General features: G+C 42.8%; 1 protein-coding gene across 6 annotated transcripts in view; it reads left to right on the plus strand.

Annotated features, from left to right (window-relative positions):
* The first annotated feature begins 14,091 nt into the window (after positions 1-14,091).
* The window catches only part of FXR1 (FMR1 autosomal homolog 1), a 64,812-nt gene continuing 60,800 nt past the window's right edge, over positions 14,092-18,103 (plus strand). For 2 of the 6 annotated variants that reach the window (XM_032174060.2, XM_032174058.2), the window contains exon 1: positions 14,092-14,295. In XM_032174060.2, the coding sequence (XP_032029951.1) occupies positions 14,245-14,295 (51 nt within the window). In that variant the 5' untranslated portion in view covers positions 14,092-14,244. Of the gene's footprint in view, positions 14,296-16,320; positions 16,560-18,103 lie in introns of those variants that run through there. The other 4 variants (XM_032174055.2, XM_032174059.2, XM_032174056.2 and 1 more) reach the window with 3 other exon arrangements.

An 18,103-nucleotide genomic window follows, 5' to 3' on the forward strand; every position in this document is an offset into this window, starting at 1 on the left:
TGTTTTATTTAATTAATTAATTAATTAATTTATTTTTGAGATGGAGTTTTGCTCGTTACCCAGGCTGGAATGTAATGGTGTGATCTCGGCTCACTGCAACCTCCACCTCCCAGGTTCAGGCAATTCTCCTGCCTCAGCCTCCCAAGTAGCTGGGATTATAGGCACCCACCACCACATCTGGCTAATTTTTTGTATTTTTAGTAGAGATGGGGTTTCACCATGTTGGCCAGGCTGGTCTCGAACTCCTGACCTCAGGTGATCCACCCGCCTCAGCCTCCCAAAGTGCTGGGATTACAGGCATGAGCCACTGCATGCAGCGTTATTTTATTTTTGTCACAGTCTTGCTCTGTTGCCCAGGCTGGAGTGCAGTGGTGCAATCTCAGCTCACTGCAATTTACACCTCCTCAACTCAAGCGATCCTCCCACCTCAACCTCCATGCCCAGCAAATTTTTGTATTTTTTTATAGAGATGGCATTTCACTACATTGCCCAGGCTGGTCTGGAATTTGCAGGCTCCAGTGATTCACCCGCCTCAGCCTCCCAAAGTGCTGGGATTACAGATGTGAGCCACTGAGCCTGCTCTACTTTATTTTTTTGCTCAGATTACCCAGCTTTGGCCATTGAGAGCTCTTTCAGGTTGGGTCCTGTGTTCTTTGATGTACTCCCATCCTTTAATTTTCTGAGTACTTCCTTGCTTTCTATAAGCCTCTATAAGCATCTGGAAGATGCTTACAGCTCATTTAATATTTTCTCTGGCTCAGTCCTAGAGTAATTTATTTCTCCAAATATTCTTTTTCATTAACAATTTGTCCCAGCTAGGCACGGTGGCTCGTGCCTGTAATCCCAATGAGACAGCCAGGTGGAAGAGGGTCCCTGGAGAAACTCCAACCAACCTGCCCACTGAGGTGGAGCCTCGGGAAGTTCATGACGTTTATAGCAGGGGGCAGCCTGGCTCCTCCTCTTCCTGTATAGAACCTGAGATTCAAGCTGCAGGTGGGAAGCGCTCCAGCAGGGACTCTGTCCTAGCAAGAGTCCGTTTCCCCCTTTTCTTCCTTTTCACCCAGTAAAACCCTGCTTTACTCACGCTTCAAACTGTCTGCAAGCCTAAATTTTTGTGGCCATGGGACGAACAAGGACCCCATCTTTAGCTGAACGAAGGAAAAGTCCTGCAGCATTTTTTGGTACCCAGTGTGGGGCCTCAAAAACAGTGAGTGAAATGGGGACTCAAAACCTCTCACTGTTGCTTCTAAGCCTTTCATCCTTGGACTTCTGAGGGTGGGAGAAACCATGTCCCAAGCCCCCCATCACTCCTGGGCCTTTTCATGGCTTTTTCCTTCCTTTTTCAGGACTGACCGGCGAGCAACAGCTCCCCACGACTCTCCTCACCTTGCCGGGGCTGGGATGCATGGCCCAAGGGTCCAGCACAGCCAGGGGGCTGGCATTTTCCGCCATGTGCCACTGGAGCCTTCCCTTTCCCTAGCCAGGGGGCTCTACTCCATCGGACAGTAATTAAGCTTTTCTCCTGTTGGAGGAACCAGTTGTATAAGAATAAGAGATTATTTCCCAGGCATATTTAAACCTTTTTTCTTTCCTCTTCTCCACCCATCAGCAGTTAACTTTTAAATTTTTTCCCCCATTTAAGAAGATGGTTTTATTAGGCCAGGCCCCAACTCTCACTGTATTCTTTGCAAAGTTTTGGTTGTGAAATCAAGCCTCCATCTTATTTTATATCCCGAGGGCAAGGCTTTGTTTAGCAATCCTGACTTAGGGAATAAGTTTCTTTCTGGTTTGGTATCTGCATGTTTTCCTAGCCCTGTTTCTTACAGGGTGACACCCAATGACTGGGTTTTCTCCTGCCTCTCAGTGTGTATGTTGTGCATAATGTCTGCAAAAAGAGCTCTAATTAATTTGGCCTAAAGGAAGACAAGGGCTTGGATCAAATACTTTTTAAAGGGAAGATAAATGCTGTGGTACCTTTTAGTTCACATGACTTTAATCTTTGAGAAATAAAAACAGTCCTAAAGACTATTGGTAAAATGCAGATCAGATGCAAGGTTTGCATCTGTTTTAAGGTTACAAACTGCCACTGCACTCCAGCCTGGGTGACTGAGCAAGATTCCATCTCAAAAAAATAACATAAAATAAAATAAAATAACAAGGTTTTCCTAAGGTGATAATCTGCTCTTTGGCAAAATTTGTAAAGGGTTATAAAAGATTTTTGCTTCTTTAAACTTTCTAAGTCATGATTTTGGCAAAATAAATAACTTATGGTAATTTGGAATTCTTTTTTAATTTCCTTTGAGACAGAGTTTTGCTCTGCCGCCCAGGCTGAAGTGCAGTGGTGCAATCTCGGCTCACTGCAACCTCTGCCTCCCTGGCTCAAGTGATTCTCCTGCCTCAGCCTCCTTTGTAGCTGAGACTACAGGCACGCGCCACCGCACCCAGCTAATTTTTGTATTTTTAGTAGAGACAGTGTTTCACCATGTTGGCCAGGCAGGTCTCAAACTCCTGACCTCAGATAATCCACCCATCTTGGCCTCCCCAAGTGCTGGGATTACAGGTGTGAGCCACCATGCCCAGCCCAGAAATCTGGAATTCTATTTCATAATATCAAGTGTTTTAAACCTCAAACATTTAACAGCCTTCCCAAAATCGAACTTCAGTTTCAAAATTGTCTTTCCTGGCACCTGGCTTCTTGAATACTTTAGAGGGCCCCTGAAGTGTCCAGAAAAGAGAGGTAAACAGGATTATGTGACAAGTTTAGGTACATGGAATTGCCAAAATATGCTCAATCTTCTTTAGTTGTATCTTGCTGAATAATGCTAATACATGTTCCAAATTGTATGGAATTTCTAAAATTCTAATGTCTGAATATATGCTGTCAATTGTAATTAAGGTTTTTATGTTAAGTTATTGTAAACCATGGAGATAACCAAACTTCTTTGTCAATCGTATTTCTAACTAACTACCCTGGACATTTTGCTATTCACAGATAATTGTTGTCTTGTTTTAATCCTTTTCAAAGATGGTTTATAATGAGCTGTAGAACTTTATTTTTTTTTTTATTTTTATTTTTTGGTAGAGACGGGGTTTCACCATGTTGGCCAGGCTGGTCTTGAACTCCCAACCTCAGGTAATCTGCCTGCCTCGGCCTCTGAAAGTGCTAGGATTACAGGCGTGAGCCACCACGCCCGGCCATGATTAGCTATAGAACTTTAACAGGTGCTCTCAAATATAGGCTTCTCATAACTTTAGAGATTGTAACATTGGAATAAAGGAAAATGTACAGGACTCTGAAGCATGGAATATTGGAATTTTTGAAATTTGCTTGGAATATTGCTGATCCTTGTTTTGTTTTTCAGAGTCAAGGAAACTTTTTTTTTTTTTTTTTTTGAGATGGAGTTTTGCTCTTGTCACCCAGGCTGGAGTGCAATGGTGCTATCTCGGCTCACTGCAACTTCCACTTCCTGGGTTCAAATGATTCTTCTGCCTCAGCCTCCTAAGTAGCTGGGATTACAGGTACTCACCACCATGCCTGGCTGATTTTTTGTATTTTTAGTAGAGACGAGGTTTCACCATGTTGGTCAGGCTGGTCTTGAACTCCTGGTGATCTGCCCGCCTTGGCCTCCCAAAGTGCTGGGATTACAGGAGTGAACCACCGCATCTGGCCATTTTGAACTATTTAAGGCCTTTAATAACTGAGTAAGGTATGCTCCTATGAACAAAATTTGGAGTATGTTTGTTTTTCTCTGCCTGGTTCCTCTAAAATTTGGAAACTATCTGTGAGCATTCATGTGGCAATATAGTTGTTTGCATCAGTGTGCTAAGAATCCATTTTCTTTTGCAAAAGGACCCAGTTGGAGAAACTGGTCATTTTACCACTGGAAGGGTATGCTTTCCTTTAAGGAGTCAATCTCAACTTACAGAGCCAATAAAAGCCCAGTGGGGAAACTGGCCTCATACCCTTGCCTACGCAGTCCCTGTACAGGATTCCTGACCTGTGGTCAGTAAAGAATGTCACTTTCTAACAGGTCTAGAAGCTCCAAGTTTATCTTGAGACCTTAAGAGGAGAGAATCACCCAACTCACAGGTGTTTGAGGATACAAATCCATGGTTGGGCTCAGCTTTAAAAGGTCTTATCTTAGATCCCTTGGGGAACAGAGTTCCATCAAAGCCAATCCAAAAGGCCTATGTAGAAGTAATTATTCTTGCTGCACTTTATGCAAATAATCAGGCCAAGTATAAGATTAAAATCTACTGGGCTGGGCGTGGTGGCTCACGCCTGTAATCCCAGTGCTTTGGGAGGCCGAGGCAGGCTGATCAGGAGGTCAGGAGTTCGAGACCAGCCTGGCCAGCATGGTGAAACCCTGTCTCTACTAAAAATACAAAAATAAATTAGCTGGGCATGGTGGCACACGCCTGTAGTCCCCACTACTTGGGAGGCTGAGGCAGGAGAATTGTTTGAACCTGGCAGGCAGAGGTTGCAGTGAGCTGAGATTGTGCCACTGCACTCCAGCCTGGGTGACAGAGCAAGACTCCGTTAAATAAAAAAAAAAAAAAAAAAAAGATTAAAATCTATTTTGCAAACCACTCAGTCCTATTGTAATTTTTTTATTTTTAACAAAAATGAGGACTGGAGAGACAGAAATTGTGTTCCCAAACTTATCATACATTTGCCACTAAATTCTAAACTCACTAGTTGTTTTTAAGTTTTCGCCTACATGTTAGACTAGCCCTGCTTGTTCCTGTGAACCAACCAGTAATCCCTAGCTGCAACTCAGAAAAGACAAGAGGGATGCTAATGTAGAAATCAAGATCAATATTCGGGTTCTGGGCAATTATCCTACAAATCCTGCTAGGTGATGGGGATAAATATGATGTCCATCACTTGGAGGTTTCCTTTTTGGGAAAGTAAAACCAAGGGAGCTAACAAAAGCCAGGAACAATGCACCCAAATCCTAACAAGCATAACTATAGCTACCAGTTATCTGGGTGTGTCACAAGACATCCTTTTCTCTCCCTTGTTGGAGGAGGACTCAATTCCACAGTTTCACCTTAGCATTCGGCTTATGATAAGGAATCTATGTACCGCCCCCTCGTGACACATTTTTGTCCCAGACTCAATTTCAAGCTTCAAGTCAAAGCCCTGGGAAAGAAAACTGGATCTAAGGGATCCAGAGGCAGATGACAACAGAGGTTAAAAGGCACAGCGCAGGTGAGCGTGGCTGATTCCTGCCGATTAAGCCAAGTCCAAGCTTCTTATTTCATGGATAAAGGCCATGTTAGTATCCATGATGTAAATTAGGTCTAGGCAACTCCAAGGCTACTGACAGCAGGGGAGATAGGGTATATGTGGATAAGAGCAGATGATTCTCGCCCCCTGGACCCCCCCCCTGCTTCATGGGTGCAAGTCGCTTTGATACCCATGGCGGCACCTGCCAAGGTCGCAGGGACTCGGGGATGCAAGGACGGAAGATGGAAATAGGATGCTCTTCCCTCTCTCCCTCACATACCCTGGGTATTTGCTAGGAAGAGAAGGGAACCAGGGAAACCTGCTTCCCTCTTTCTGGATAGGTAGCCATTCATCTTCAGTCTGTACCCCATTCGAATGCATACTGAACCTCTGGGACTCCTTTAAAAATTCCTTCTTTTTCCTTTCTCCTCCTCTGTTCTCTCTTCACTAATAGGTAATTGTGTTTTCATACTACACTCCCCTGAGATGCATCCTCCAACCTGAAAGAGTTAATTTGGCCAAGCCTTAAACTTGTTGTCTTAGGATGGGACTTAGGGGAAGGGAACCTAGAAGCCCAGCATACTGGCAAAAGGGTAAATTTTTTTTCCAGTTGGGCTTTTGGCCTCCCTCTCCCTGTGCAAACTGGTAAAAGGCCTAAGGATTTTTGAGCTGTCCTTACCCCTACCCTTGTTTCGTTTTGATACATGTTTTCTAATAACCTGGTTTGTCTGTTCTTGCCTTCAGGCCATCAGACTCCAAATAGTCATGCAACTGGAGCTTCTGACAATGGCCCCTTCTGCCGGGAACCCTTAAATAGGCCTCTAAGGGAGCTCTGACTGCTATTTCCCCCAGAACAGCACCCTCTGTCAGCAGGAAGCAGTTAAGATTGGTCTTCATCCTTATCCTTAATCTAAGAGTAGTTAGATGTACTTTTTTTTTTTTTTTTTTTTTTTTTGAGATGGAGTTTCGGCTCTTGTTGCCCAGACTGGAGTGCAACGGCATGATCTTAGCTCACTGCAACCTCCACCTCCCGGGTTCAAGTGATTCTCCTGCCTCAGCCACCTGAGTAGCTGGGATTATAGGCATATGCCACCATGCCTGGCTAATTTTGTATTTTTAGTAGAGACAGGCTTTCTCCATGTTGGTCAGCCTGGTCTTGAACTCCCGACCTCAGGTGATCTGCCCGCCTCAGCCTCCCAAAGTGCTGGGATTACAGGCGTAAGTCACCGCACCTGGCCAGATGTACTTCTTTAGAGGGGGGAATGAGACAGCCAGGTGGGAGGGGGTCCTCAGAGAAACTCCAGCCAGTCTGCCCACTGACATAGAGCCTTGGGAAGTTCACTTTGTAGCAGGGAGGAGACTGGCCCCTCTTCTTCCTGTGTGGAAACTGGGATTCAAATAGCGTGTGGGAAGTGCTCTGACAGGGACTCTGACCTAGCGAGAGTCCCTGTTTTCCCCTTTTCTTCCTTTTCATCCAATAAAACCCTGCTTTACTCACCCTTCAAACCATCTGTGAGCCTAAATTTTTGCAGCTGTGGGACAGACAAGGACCCCACCTTAGCTGAACTAAGGAAAAGTCCTACAACACCAGCACTTTGGGAGGCCAAGGCGGTGGATCACCTGAGCTCAGGAGTTCAAGACTACCCTGGAAAACATGGCAAAACCCTGTCTCCACTAAAAATACAAAAATCAGCCAGGCGTGGTGGCGCAGGCTTGTAATCCCGACTCTCAGGAGGCTGAGGCAGGAGAATCACTTGAACCTGGGAGGCGGAGGTTGCAGTGACTGCACTCTAGCCCAGGCGACTTAGCGAGACTCTGTCTCAAAAACAAACAACAAACTCAGTTTATCAGATTTAGCCAGTGGGAAAGTCTCCAAACTGGCTGGTGGGTTCTTATAACATGGTCCATCAGTATTTGAGCTATACGTACATTGTGGCACAGCAGCATGTACTAGGTTCATCTCATACTCTCCTTCCTCTGACATGGAATCAGCCATTTCTCCTGGAAGCCTTGGTTCCTATTATTGGGGAACTGCGTTTACAAACTAAAGTCTGAATGATGGGTATACGTCTGCTTCTGTAAAAATATAGAATGTTTTATAAAAAGACATTTTTAATGAACTAAAAAGATAAGACTTTAGAATTTCTAATGAACTAAAAAGATATGACTTTAGAATTTTATTCGTAGGCATAAAATATGAGCTAGGATGCCATGGACTTCAAAAAGTACTTTTTTTTATTTTGGTGGTCTTGAAAGCATTGGAAACTAGGAGTTATTTTATTGTAAACATAGACTTGACCTTAGACTTTTATGAATATCATAACTTATTACTGTAGTGAAGATTTTGAAAAACATACACAAGGCCAAGTGTGGTGGCACACGCCTGTAGTCCCAGCACTTTGGGAGGCCAAGGCAGGCGGATCACGGGGTCAGGAGTTCAAGACCAGCCTAGCCAACATGGTGAAACCCTGTCTCTACTAAAAATACAAAAAATTAGCTGGGCGTGGTGGCAGGTGCCTGTAATTCTAGCTACTTGGGAGACTGAGGCAGGAGAATCACTTGAACCCGGGAGGTTGCAGTGAGCCAAGACTGTGCCACTGCTCTCCAGCCTGGGCAACAGAGCGAGACTCCATCACAAAAAAAGAAACAAATAAAAAAAGAAAAACATATGCAATTAATAATTTTTAATCACCTTTGTCCTTCTATAACTGTTCATTTTATTTTCTCTTTCCATAATTGTGCATTTTATTATTTTTAATCTTCCATAACTGTTATCTTAAATGCATTTATTTATTTTTAAGTTTTTTTTTTCTTTAAATCAATGTTACTGTGCTCTTATTTAAAAGGAGGGGACCACCATTAGCTTCAAATAGCACTAGGCCAATGTTTCTCAAACATTTAAGTAAGCCTTTATTAGTGGAAAGTTCTCTGGTCTATTCGTTAGTATTTTATTTCAACTTTTAAAATGTTGATAATATCCACTGAATTGATTTCATGATCCAATAATGAATCGGGATTAGCCGTCTCTACTAAAAATACAAAAAAATTAGCTGGGCGTGGTGGCATGTGCCTGTAGTCCCAGCTATTCAGGAGGCTGAGGCGGGAGAATGGCATGAGCCCAGGAGGCGGAGCTTGCAGTGAGCCGAGATCGCACCACTGCACTCCAGCCTGGGCGACAGAACAAGACTCATCTCAAAAAAAAAAAAAACACACTAAGTAAGGCTGTGCAAGGTGGCTCACGCCTGTAATCTCAGCACTTTGGGAGGCCAAGGTGGGCGGATCATCTGAGGTCAGGAGTTCAAGACCAGCCTGGATAACATGGTGAAACCCCATTTCTACTAAAAATACAAAAAATTAGCCAGGCATGGTGGCTCAGGAGGCTGAGGCATGAGAATCGCTTGAACCTGGGAGGCAGAGATTGTGGTGAGCCAAGATCGTGCCATTGCACTCCAGCTTGGGCAACAAGAGTGAAACTCTGTCTCAAAAAAAAAAAAAAAATCACTAAGTATTTATAATGATTTCAGATAAATGAGTCTTGTGCTTAAAATACTGAATCTAGCAGTAATAGACTTCTAGAGTTTAATAATAATAATTTAAGTGCTTATTACATGCCACTGTGTAGTCAGCACCTTTACATATATTTCTTCACTTGATCTTATTAGCCCATTGAGGTAAACATTATTCTACATTTTAAAAAGAGAGAACTAAAGCTCAGAGATGTTAACCAACTCACTAAAGACCATATAGCAAATAAAGGATTCTAATTCTAAAGTTCGTGCCCTTAACCGCAACATCACAATATCTCAGCACTATTAGCAATTTAATTAAGGTGGAATGAGCGTAAGAGTTACATTATAAGAGTTGCCTAAAAAGCATAGTAAAGGAAAGCAGCTTAAGAGTTGAAAAATGGCACGATCGCATAGGCCTGAAATACGATCCTAAAGTTGAGAACCATGTCTTGTCTATTGACTTTCAGAACATCCTATTTTTTTCGGTCACTACTGGTGCCCAGACCTCAGATCCTCAGTTCTGCATTAATGCATCTCAGTCCTGGATTGTCTACAGAGCAGAAAGGATACTCTTTCTTCTGAAGAAAATTATATTTCTTCTTTTTAGCTTTGATCTTTGTCAAAAATTCTACCTATTTAAAGAATCGGATTCCTTTGGGCACACTGCCTGTGGGGTAGCCCTGCTCCAAAAGAAGCAGTTAAAAAGAAGGAAAGGGGCCAGGTACAGTGGCTCATGCCTGTAATCCCGGCACTTTGGAAGGCCAGGGTGGGCAAATCACCTGAAGTCAGGAGTTCGAGACCAGCCCGACCAATGTGGTGAAACCCCATCTCTACTAAAAGTGCAAAATTAGCCGGGCATGGTGGTAGGTGCCTGTAATCCCAGCTACTCAGGAGGCTGGGGCAGGAGAGCCTGTAATCTCAGCTACTCAGGAGGCTGGGGCAGGAGAGCCTGTAATCCCAGCTACTCAAGAGGCTGAGGCAGAAGAATCACTTGAACCTGGGAGGCGGAGGTTGCAGTGAGCCAAGATTGGGCCACTGCACTCCAGCCTGAGCAACAAAGTGAGACTCTGTCTCAAAAAAAAAAAAAAAAAAAAGAAAAGAAAAATGAAATAGTACTACTTTTAAATACAGAAAACTTGGAAAATATAGAAACTCACAAAGAAGGCAGGGCATGGTAGCTCATGCCTCTGATCCCAGGCAGGAGGATTGCTTGAGCCCATGAGTCCAGGATGGGCCTGGTTAACACAGCGAGACCCCAATCCCTATTTAAACATACACACACACACACACACACACACACACACACACACACACAGAGAGAGAGAGAGAGAGAGAAATAAATATTCATAATGCCACTACCCTAAGAGAACCACTGTTAGCATTTTGGTAAAGTCTTTGTAATACATTTTCATGCAATATACATATACGTATCCTGTACAAAATTGATTGCATATATAAGCTGCTTTTTACAGTTATAGACATCTTCTCATATCAGTAATCTTCTATAATTTCATTGCTAGTGGCTGTAGAATATTCCATGGTATAGTATTTAAAAAATGAAAATATCTTTTTTTTTTTTTTTTGAGACAGTGTATTGCTCTGTTGCCCTGGCTGGAATGCAGTGGTGCAAACACAGCTCACTGCAGCCTCGACCTCCAGGCTCAAGCAATCCTCCTGCCTCAGCCTCCTGAGTAGCCTGGACTACAGGTGCACACCACCACACCCTGCTAACTTTTGTCTCTTTGTAGAGCTCTCATTGTGTTGCCCAGCCTGGCTTTAAACTTCTGGCCTCAGGTGATCCCCTTGCCTTGGCCTCCCAAAGTGCTGGAATTAAAGGTATGAGCCACTGTGCCCAGCCAAAAAGATCTTTTTTTTCTTTTTTGATGATCAGGTAACATGCTCATTGTGAAAAATTCAGATGGGGCAAAAATATAGACATTATATAGTTTATGTAAATCATTAGCCCATCTTCTGGAAATATCCTCTAATAATATATGGAAATATTAACTTTCAGACTTTATATATGTATATACATACTGCGTATATATTTTAATATGATTATGTATGGTGTTTTGTGACATTCTTCTTTAAAGTGAACATCTTTTTATGATGATGAAAATATATCTACATCAAAATTTTAAAGTTTGTGTAATGTCCCATTTTGAATATTACATGGAGGCTGCAGTTATTGATGTGGCATTGGAAATGGAAAGTAAGATGGCTCAAATCGTAGTTCTGACACTTAGAGCTTGTCTGATCTTACATGTGTTACTGGTTGCTATAGAGCTCAGTTGCTTAACTGAAATCATGAAGTCTACCTAGAAGAAGTAGTAAAGTGTTGGCTGGGTTCCAAATTCAAATGTTTTCGCTATGCAAGGCCTGAAGAGGGACAATACTTATTCTTTAGAGTTCAGGCAGTATGAGATGCTTTGGCCTGTGCCCAAGTGGAACTTTTGCATCTATATTCAAAATCACTCACATTGAGAACAAACAAAAAATACATTGAAAGCCAAAACAGACAGAGAGAGAGAGAGAGAGAGAGAAGAGAAGAGAAGAGAAGAGAAAAGGAGGAGAGGGGAGGGGAGGACAGGAAAGGAGAGGGGAACCCATAGAGAAAAGCAAACTCAGACCCTCATACGCTGCTGGTGGGAATGCAAATAATGCAGCCGCATTGGAAATGCGGAAAAGTCTGGCAATTCCTCAAAAGGTTTAAACATGGAGTTATCACGAGTCAGCAATTCCATTTCTAGCTATATACTCAACGGAAACAAAAACATACATCTGTCTATACCAAAACATATACAGAAATTTTCATAGCAGCATTATTCCTAACAGCCAAAAGGTAGAAACAACACAAATGTCTATCAACTGATGAATTAATAAATAAAATGATGTGGTATATCCATACAACAGTATATTTGACAAAAAGGAATGAGTAGTAATACATTCTACAACATGGATGAAACTATAAAGCATTATACTAAATGAAAGAAGCCAATCACAGGCCAGCTGCAGTGGCTTACGTTTGTAATCCTAGCACTCTGGGAGGCTGAGGCGGAGGCAGAGGATAACTTGAGCTTAGGAGTTTGAGACCAGCCTGGGCAACACGGCGAAACCCCGTCTCTACAAAAAAATACAAAGATTAGGCGGGGGTGGTGGGTGGTGTCTGTACTCCCAGCTACTTGGGGGGTGGGGGTTGAGGTGGAGAATCGCTTTAGTCCAGGAGGTGGAGGTTGCAGTGAGCGGAGATCAAGCCACTGCACTCCAGCCTGGGCAACAGAGTGAGACTCTGTCTCAAAAAAAAAAAAAAAAAAAGGAAAAAGAAAAAAGAAAGCCAGTTGTAAAACACCACATATTCTGCGATTTCATTTATATTAAATATTTAGACTAGGCAAATCTATACAGGTAGAAAACAGGTTAGTGATTTCCTAGGGCCTGGGGAGTTGGGGTTAAATCTAGAGTGAATGCTAACAGGTATGAGGTTATTTTTGCAGTGATGAAAATGTTCTAAAATTGACTGTGGTGATGGTTGCACAAATCTGTGAATATATTAAAAACTACTGAATTGTACACTATAAATGGGAGAATTATATCTAAAGAAAACTTTTAAAAAAAGCAAATAGGACATTATAATTCTGAAGGATCATAATGAGATACAATATAAAGTGTCAGCATAAGGTGCCGTTAATAAATGGTGGCTATTACTCATTGATGGGCATTTAGTTATTTACATTTTTCTCATTATGATGAACCCTTTAAACATCCAGCCCAGTGTGGGATGCCCAAGAGTTCAAGGTTACAGTGAGCTACGATTGTGCCACTGCACTTCAGCCTCCGCGATAGAGATCCTGTCTTAAAAAAAAAAAAAAAAAAGGCCGGGAGTGAATAAATAGGCTGGGCACGGTGGCTCATGTCTGTAATCCCGAGGCGGGCATATCATGAAGTCAGGAGTTCGAGACCAGCCTGGCCAACATAGTGAAACCCTGTCTCTACTAAAAACACAAAAAAATTAGCTGGGTGTGGTGGTGCACGCCTGTAATCCCAACTACTCCGGAGGCTGAGGCAGGAGAATCACTTGAACCAGGAGGCGGAGGTTGCAGTGAGCCAAGATCACGCCACTGCACTCCAGCCTGGGCGATAGAGCGAGACTCTGTCTAAAAAAAAATCATAAATAAGATAAAATAAAATAAATATTGTAGTCCCAGCTACTCAGGAGGCTGAGGTGGGAGAATCACCTGAGCCTGGGAAATCCAGGCTGCAACGTAATCACGCCACTGCACTCCATCTTGGGTAACAGAGTGAGACCCTGTCTCTAAATAAATAAATAAATAAATAAATAAATAAATAAATAAATAGAATATCCTGTACATAACAACAGTGAGCACTTTCACAGCCCTCATTTTTTCCCAGAATCTTCAGATGCAGACGTGCTCATAAAATGTTATGTACATTTTTTTTTTTTTTAGAATCTGAAAAACTGGGTCAGTGGGCACTTCATGGGAAGTATAGAATGTTAGCAAAGTATCCTTTCTTAAGTTTCTCTGCGAAAATAGTAATAATGTAAGTATAACAAGGAGCACTTACAGTATTATTTTCCAAAGCCCTTGCTTAGGGAAGGAGCTTCAGTACTAAGTTGTTAAAATCCATACCCAAAGTATTTGTTACGCTTACAAAACTGGAGATGGTTCTGCTTTGATCCTATTTGTGGAAATTTGCATGCATTTAGCAGAGGAAAACGTGGTCTCCTGCTCTATTAAGTTTGTCTGACTACTTTTAATAAGGCGAATTCACCCAAACTCTGTCCTAGGTTGTGAACACAGTTAACTTGCCCTGAAAATACTCAGTTTGACTTTTAAATAGTTAAAGTGGTAACAGGTGGGGAGAGGGCTAGGCCAAATTGTTTGAGGGGGTGTGGAACTGTGGAATTTGAGTCAAGAGAAGGCCCAGCTTTTTTTAAAAAAAGAACGGGGCGAAATAACTTGGGGCACAATAGTATGTCTATTTTGTAGGCATCCCTCTTCCCCAGGGCAACTGGAGCCCAAAAAGTGGGTGAGAAAGCCATTCCAGGGCAGCCAGCACTTCCAGAAGTTTAAGGTCAGGATGCCGGAGCGCAGGGGAATGCCGATGCGCCGGGCAGGCTGTGCCTGGGCAGTTCCTTCTGTGGCAGCTGAAAGCACTACTCCGCCACCGCGGTGCGAACAGCGGGCACTGTGGGGCGGGGACCTAGGGGCGGGTCAACAAAGGTCGGGTGACTGTGTCCGGAGGCAAACCCGACGTAGACGGCGGCAGGCGGAGCCCAAGGCCAGTGATGCGGGGTGCGCCGGGATCCTACCTGGAGAGTCGGGGCGGCACGTTGAGACCCCAGGGGTGAGGGGCGGGGGATCCCAATCCCAGCCCTGTTTTCCCCTCCCCTTTCCCCGCCTCCTTCTCGCCCCTCCCCCCTCCTCCCCTCTGGTTGGAAAGTTTCTAGAATCTCTTCCCAGCGGCCTTTGCGGTTCCAACATGGCCGAGCTGACGGTGGAGGTTCGCGGCTCCAACGGGGCTTTCTACAAGGTACTGACCGTATTGCCACTTTGTCGAGTGTTCTGGGGGCTGGAGCGCGTTTGAGGGAGGGTTGGTGGTCCCAGAGAGTAAGGTTTGGGGTCGGAAAGGCAGCCAGGCCAAAGCTCGAGGCCGCTGGATTCCTTGCTTCTCCCCCCTCCACCCGCGGTTTAACGGTCTCGGGGGCCGGGGCTCCGTTATGTTTTAAAAACCACACATCGGACACCTCTTGCATTTTCCTAGTTATGAACCCTCTTGGTTGCTAGTACGGTTCTTGGCGGGCCGGTGGGAAGCAACTGAGTGGCTGCTGGGCGGCCGGAGCTCCTTCGGAGCAGGCCCGAGCTCTGGGAGGTGGGGGAGTCGTGAAAGGAGGCGGTGGGATTGTGTGGTCACACCCGCTCCCCCGCCCCTCGAACTGGGCCGGGCGGGAGCTCCTCAGCCCGCTCCTCCGACCCCTCCCCACCCCCTGGGGCGGGTGTATCGCGGAATCTTTGGAATTTACCCTTGTATTTGAGTTTTGGGCCAACAAATCTTCAGTGTCTGAGGAGAATGGGGGTACCAGATTGAGGGTTAGGATCGAATACAGAAAAGCAGAAAACCTTGAATTGTGGCGGGTTGGAATATTTTTGCGGCCTGGGAAATTGGGCGGCGCCTTAGCCCCTCTATTACGGAAGAAAAGGAGAGTTGTGAGCTTTAAAGTAAGATTTAAAATGCGAAATGGATCAGGGAGATAGGTGGAGAGGTGACTAATTTCTTTATATCACTGCCCCTGTTTTTGGAGGGAGGTTTTGTTTTGTTTTGTTTTTGTTTTTACCCCCACGAGGTTTTTTGTTTGTTTGCTTGGGGAGGAAGGACATGCATTACTATGGAATCGGGGCTGAAAAACGTAAGAGGAATAGAGTAGAGGAATTTGGTGGGGCATTCAGCGTTCACATATCTGAAAATGAAATCCTACTAGTTTATTTTTTGCCGCTATAGCGTTCTTTTCTCCTTATTTTCCCGAGATAATGCCAGGCTTTAACAAGATCAATACAGAATCTCCCCAGCTGTTGTCTGTCAGTCAATCTCACTAAGCCAGCATCTCAAATGTTTGAGAGTCTTGGCTATTTTTATGAAGGGCCTTCTTCTAATACATGAGTATTGTGCGTATGCAAAATGAGTTCTCACAGGTTTTCATTTCAGCGTACCTTTTATCCCATGGGTTTTTATTTTATTTGGCCACGATTTTCTATTTTCAGCATTTTGATTTTCTTAGTTTACTGATTAGCTCTGTGGATTTGGTTTAACTGTCACGTGGTACTAGCATAATGGAGAATCACAGCGTATAAAGGATCCCCCTAAGCTTTTTGCAAGTTTAAATCTCCTTAGGTGGTAAACTTAAAGTAGGAACAGTGCCTGTTGGAAATGAGACTTTATGTTAATGCGTGAGTAGTTACATTAACGTTCTCGGTTTAAGACTTGATGTCAGACCAATGACCTAGGTGAAATTTGAGTACATAGTTAATTGACTTTTGTTGTTATTGAAACCTGGTGGTTGCTTTCCCTGGACTACTGCAGATACAGTTCGCTGGGTAAGACGGCGCAAAGAATAGATTTATCCATGTTTTTCCTATCAAGTGTAGATAAGTCGTTTTGCATCACCCCCCACCCCTTTCCCGAAAAGTTTTAAATTCTCACTATTTGGCTCTATGGTTCTTGTATAAGGGAGGTATGCATTTTTTCTTGCGTATTGGAAAAAATAAAGTGATTTTTTTGCTTTAATTCATGGTTCTGCATCATGCATGTGGTAGACAACTATTTTTAGCAAAGTATATTTGTCAATAGCCTGCTATGCAAGATCTTTTTTCCTTTTTTTAATAAGGTGAAGGTAATTTGTTTTAGTAAAGATTGTTTGCAGTCTTACTTTGGTTTCTCACGGTATTTTTTTTTTCCAGTCAATTCACAATGAATCAAATGTCCCCATTTTGGAACTCTGAAGTATTTATAATTGATCTCTATACATATCTACAATCTACTGCTTGTTTCTACTTAGACTTTGACTCCATTACTCATTTTGCCTCACAAAGTGAGTTGGTACTTTGACAAAGGTTGGAAAGGACACTAGCCACCTGTGTGTGCACTGAAATCATGTACGCTTGAACATTTGGAATTTTATGTCCAGCCATAATCCACTTGCACATGCACTTTGTGGAAACTGGTCTTCAGAACTCTGGAAGAATGAGAATGGCGAAGTGGAAAAGAGTCCTGGATTTGAAGTAAACAGATGAGAATTCTAGGTCTGTACTTCACCTTACCATTATCTAACCATGGACCCCCGAAAAATCTCTCTGTCTAACATGAGGGGCTTGAAGTAGTTCAGTGATCCCCAGTATATTTTTATCCTATTAAACTGCTGACTTTAAAACCATTGGCTTATTGCACAGAAATTTATTGCTTTTTATTCATTAGAATGTAAAAGTTGAGGTTAATTTACATACAGTGAAATAAGCCTTTTTTGGTGTACGGTTATGAATCTTGATAAATGCTGACAATTATCAAGATTAACTGTCACGTTAACTGTGGTTGTGTCAGCATTTATCAAGATTCATAGCCCCCAAATTTCCGTCATGCCCTTTTCAGTCAACCATTCCTCAACCCCAGCTTCTAGAGTGTTTTCTGTCCCCATAGTTTTTCTTATTCAGAACGTTACGTATATAGAATCATACAATATATTGTGTAGTGTTTTGAGTCCGGCTTCCATTTAGTGTAGAAGCAATTTAATTTTAATTAGTTTTTTTCCGATTTAGAAGATAATACATGGTCACTGAGGGAATTTTGGAACTCAGCAAAAACTAGAAGTTGCCTTGAGATGAGAGCTGTTAACATTTTAGTGTATTTCTTTGTTTTTTTTTTTTTTTTGTGGTGTTTTTCAGTGTACAGGTGATCTGAATTTCCCTCCTTGCCCCTCCTCTTACCCCAGTATAGGCAGAAGACACACATTTGGCTGTAAGTGTGAATTGCCATTAATGAGTTTCAAAGTCAGTTATCATGCCTTGAGGCAGTGCTCTGTAGACTTTGATTAAAGTTTTTGTAGTAGAACTGAAACTTCATTTCACAAATTAATTGTAACCAGTGAAACGCTGAAGATCTGAATATTTTACCTAAAATTAGGGTAGCCTTTAAAAAATAGTATGTACACAAATGGTGGTGTGCTAAATACATTGTTCTGCATTTAACAGTGGCTCTATAGTTAAAGAGATTAAAAACTTGATTTGTGCATGTTCGCAGCCCTATAAATCTGTGGGGATGAGAGAGAATGGGAAGATGTTAATTAAGCATTTGACGGTGGGCTATGCTGTTACATAAAATAACATTATAGGCTTTATACTTTTGTACTTCTCATACCTAAAGTAGCATCTTAGGTTTTATACTACTGGACATTTAAGGTGTCTTGAAAAAGAAAGTTTTATTGAGGTAGAATGTATATTCTATAAAACTAACCTTTTTTAAGTGTACAGTTGAATGACTGTATTTACAGAGTTGTGTAACCACCGCCACAGTCTTCCTTCAGAACATTACTCCAAAGAAACCTCCGGCTCATTTGCATCATTAAAGTGCTTTTTAACTGATGTATAAATATATATTAGTCTTTGTAATAGCATTGCAATTTGGATGGCCTTGAGCTGAGTATAATATTTTCTTTTTATTTTTTGAGACAAAATCTTGCTCTGTTGCCCAGGTGGGAGTGCAGTGGTGCGATCTCGGCTCACTACAACCTCCACCTCCCAGGTTCAAGTGATTCTCCTGCCTCAGCCTTCCCAAGTAGCTGGGACAACAGGCA

Source organism: Hylobates moloch, unplaced genomic scaffold (genome assembly GCF_009828535.3).
Source record: "Hylobates moloch isolate HMO894 unplaced genomic scaffold, HMol_V3 SCAFFOLD_13, whole genome shotgun sequence".
Lineage (NCBI taxonomy): Eukaryota > Metazoa > Chordata > Mammalia > Primates > Hylobatidae > Hylobates > Hylobates moloch.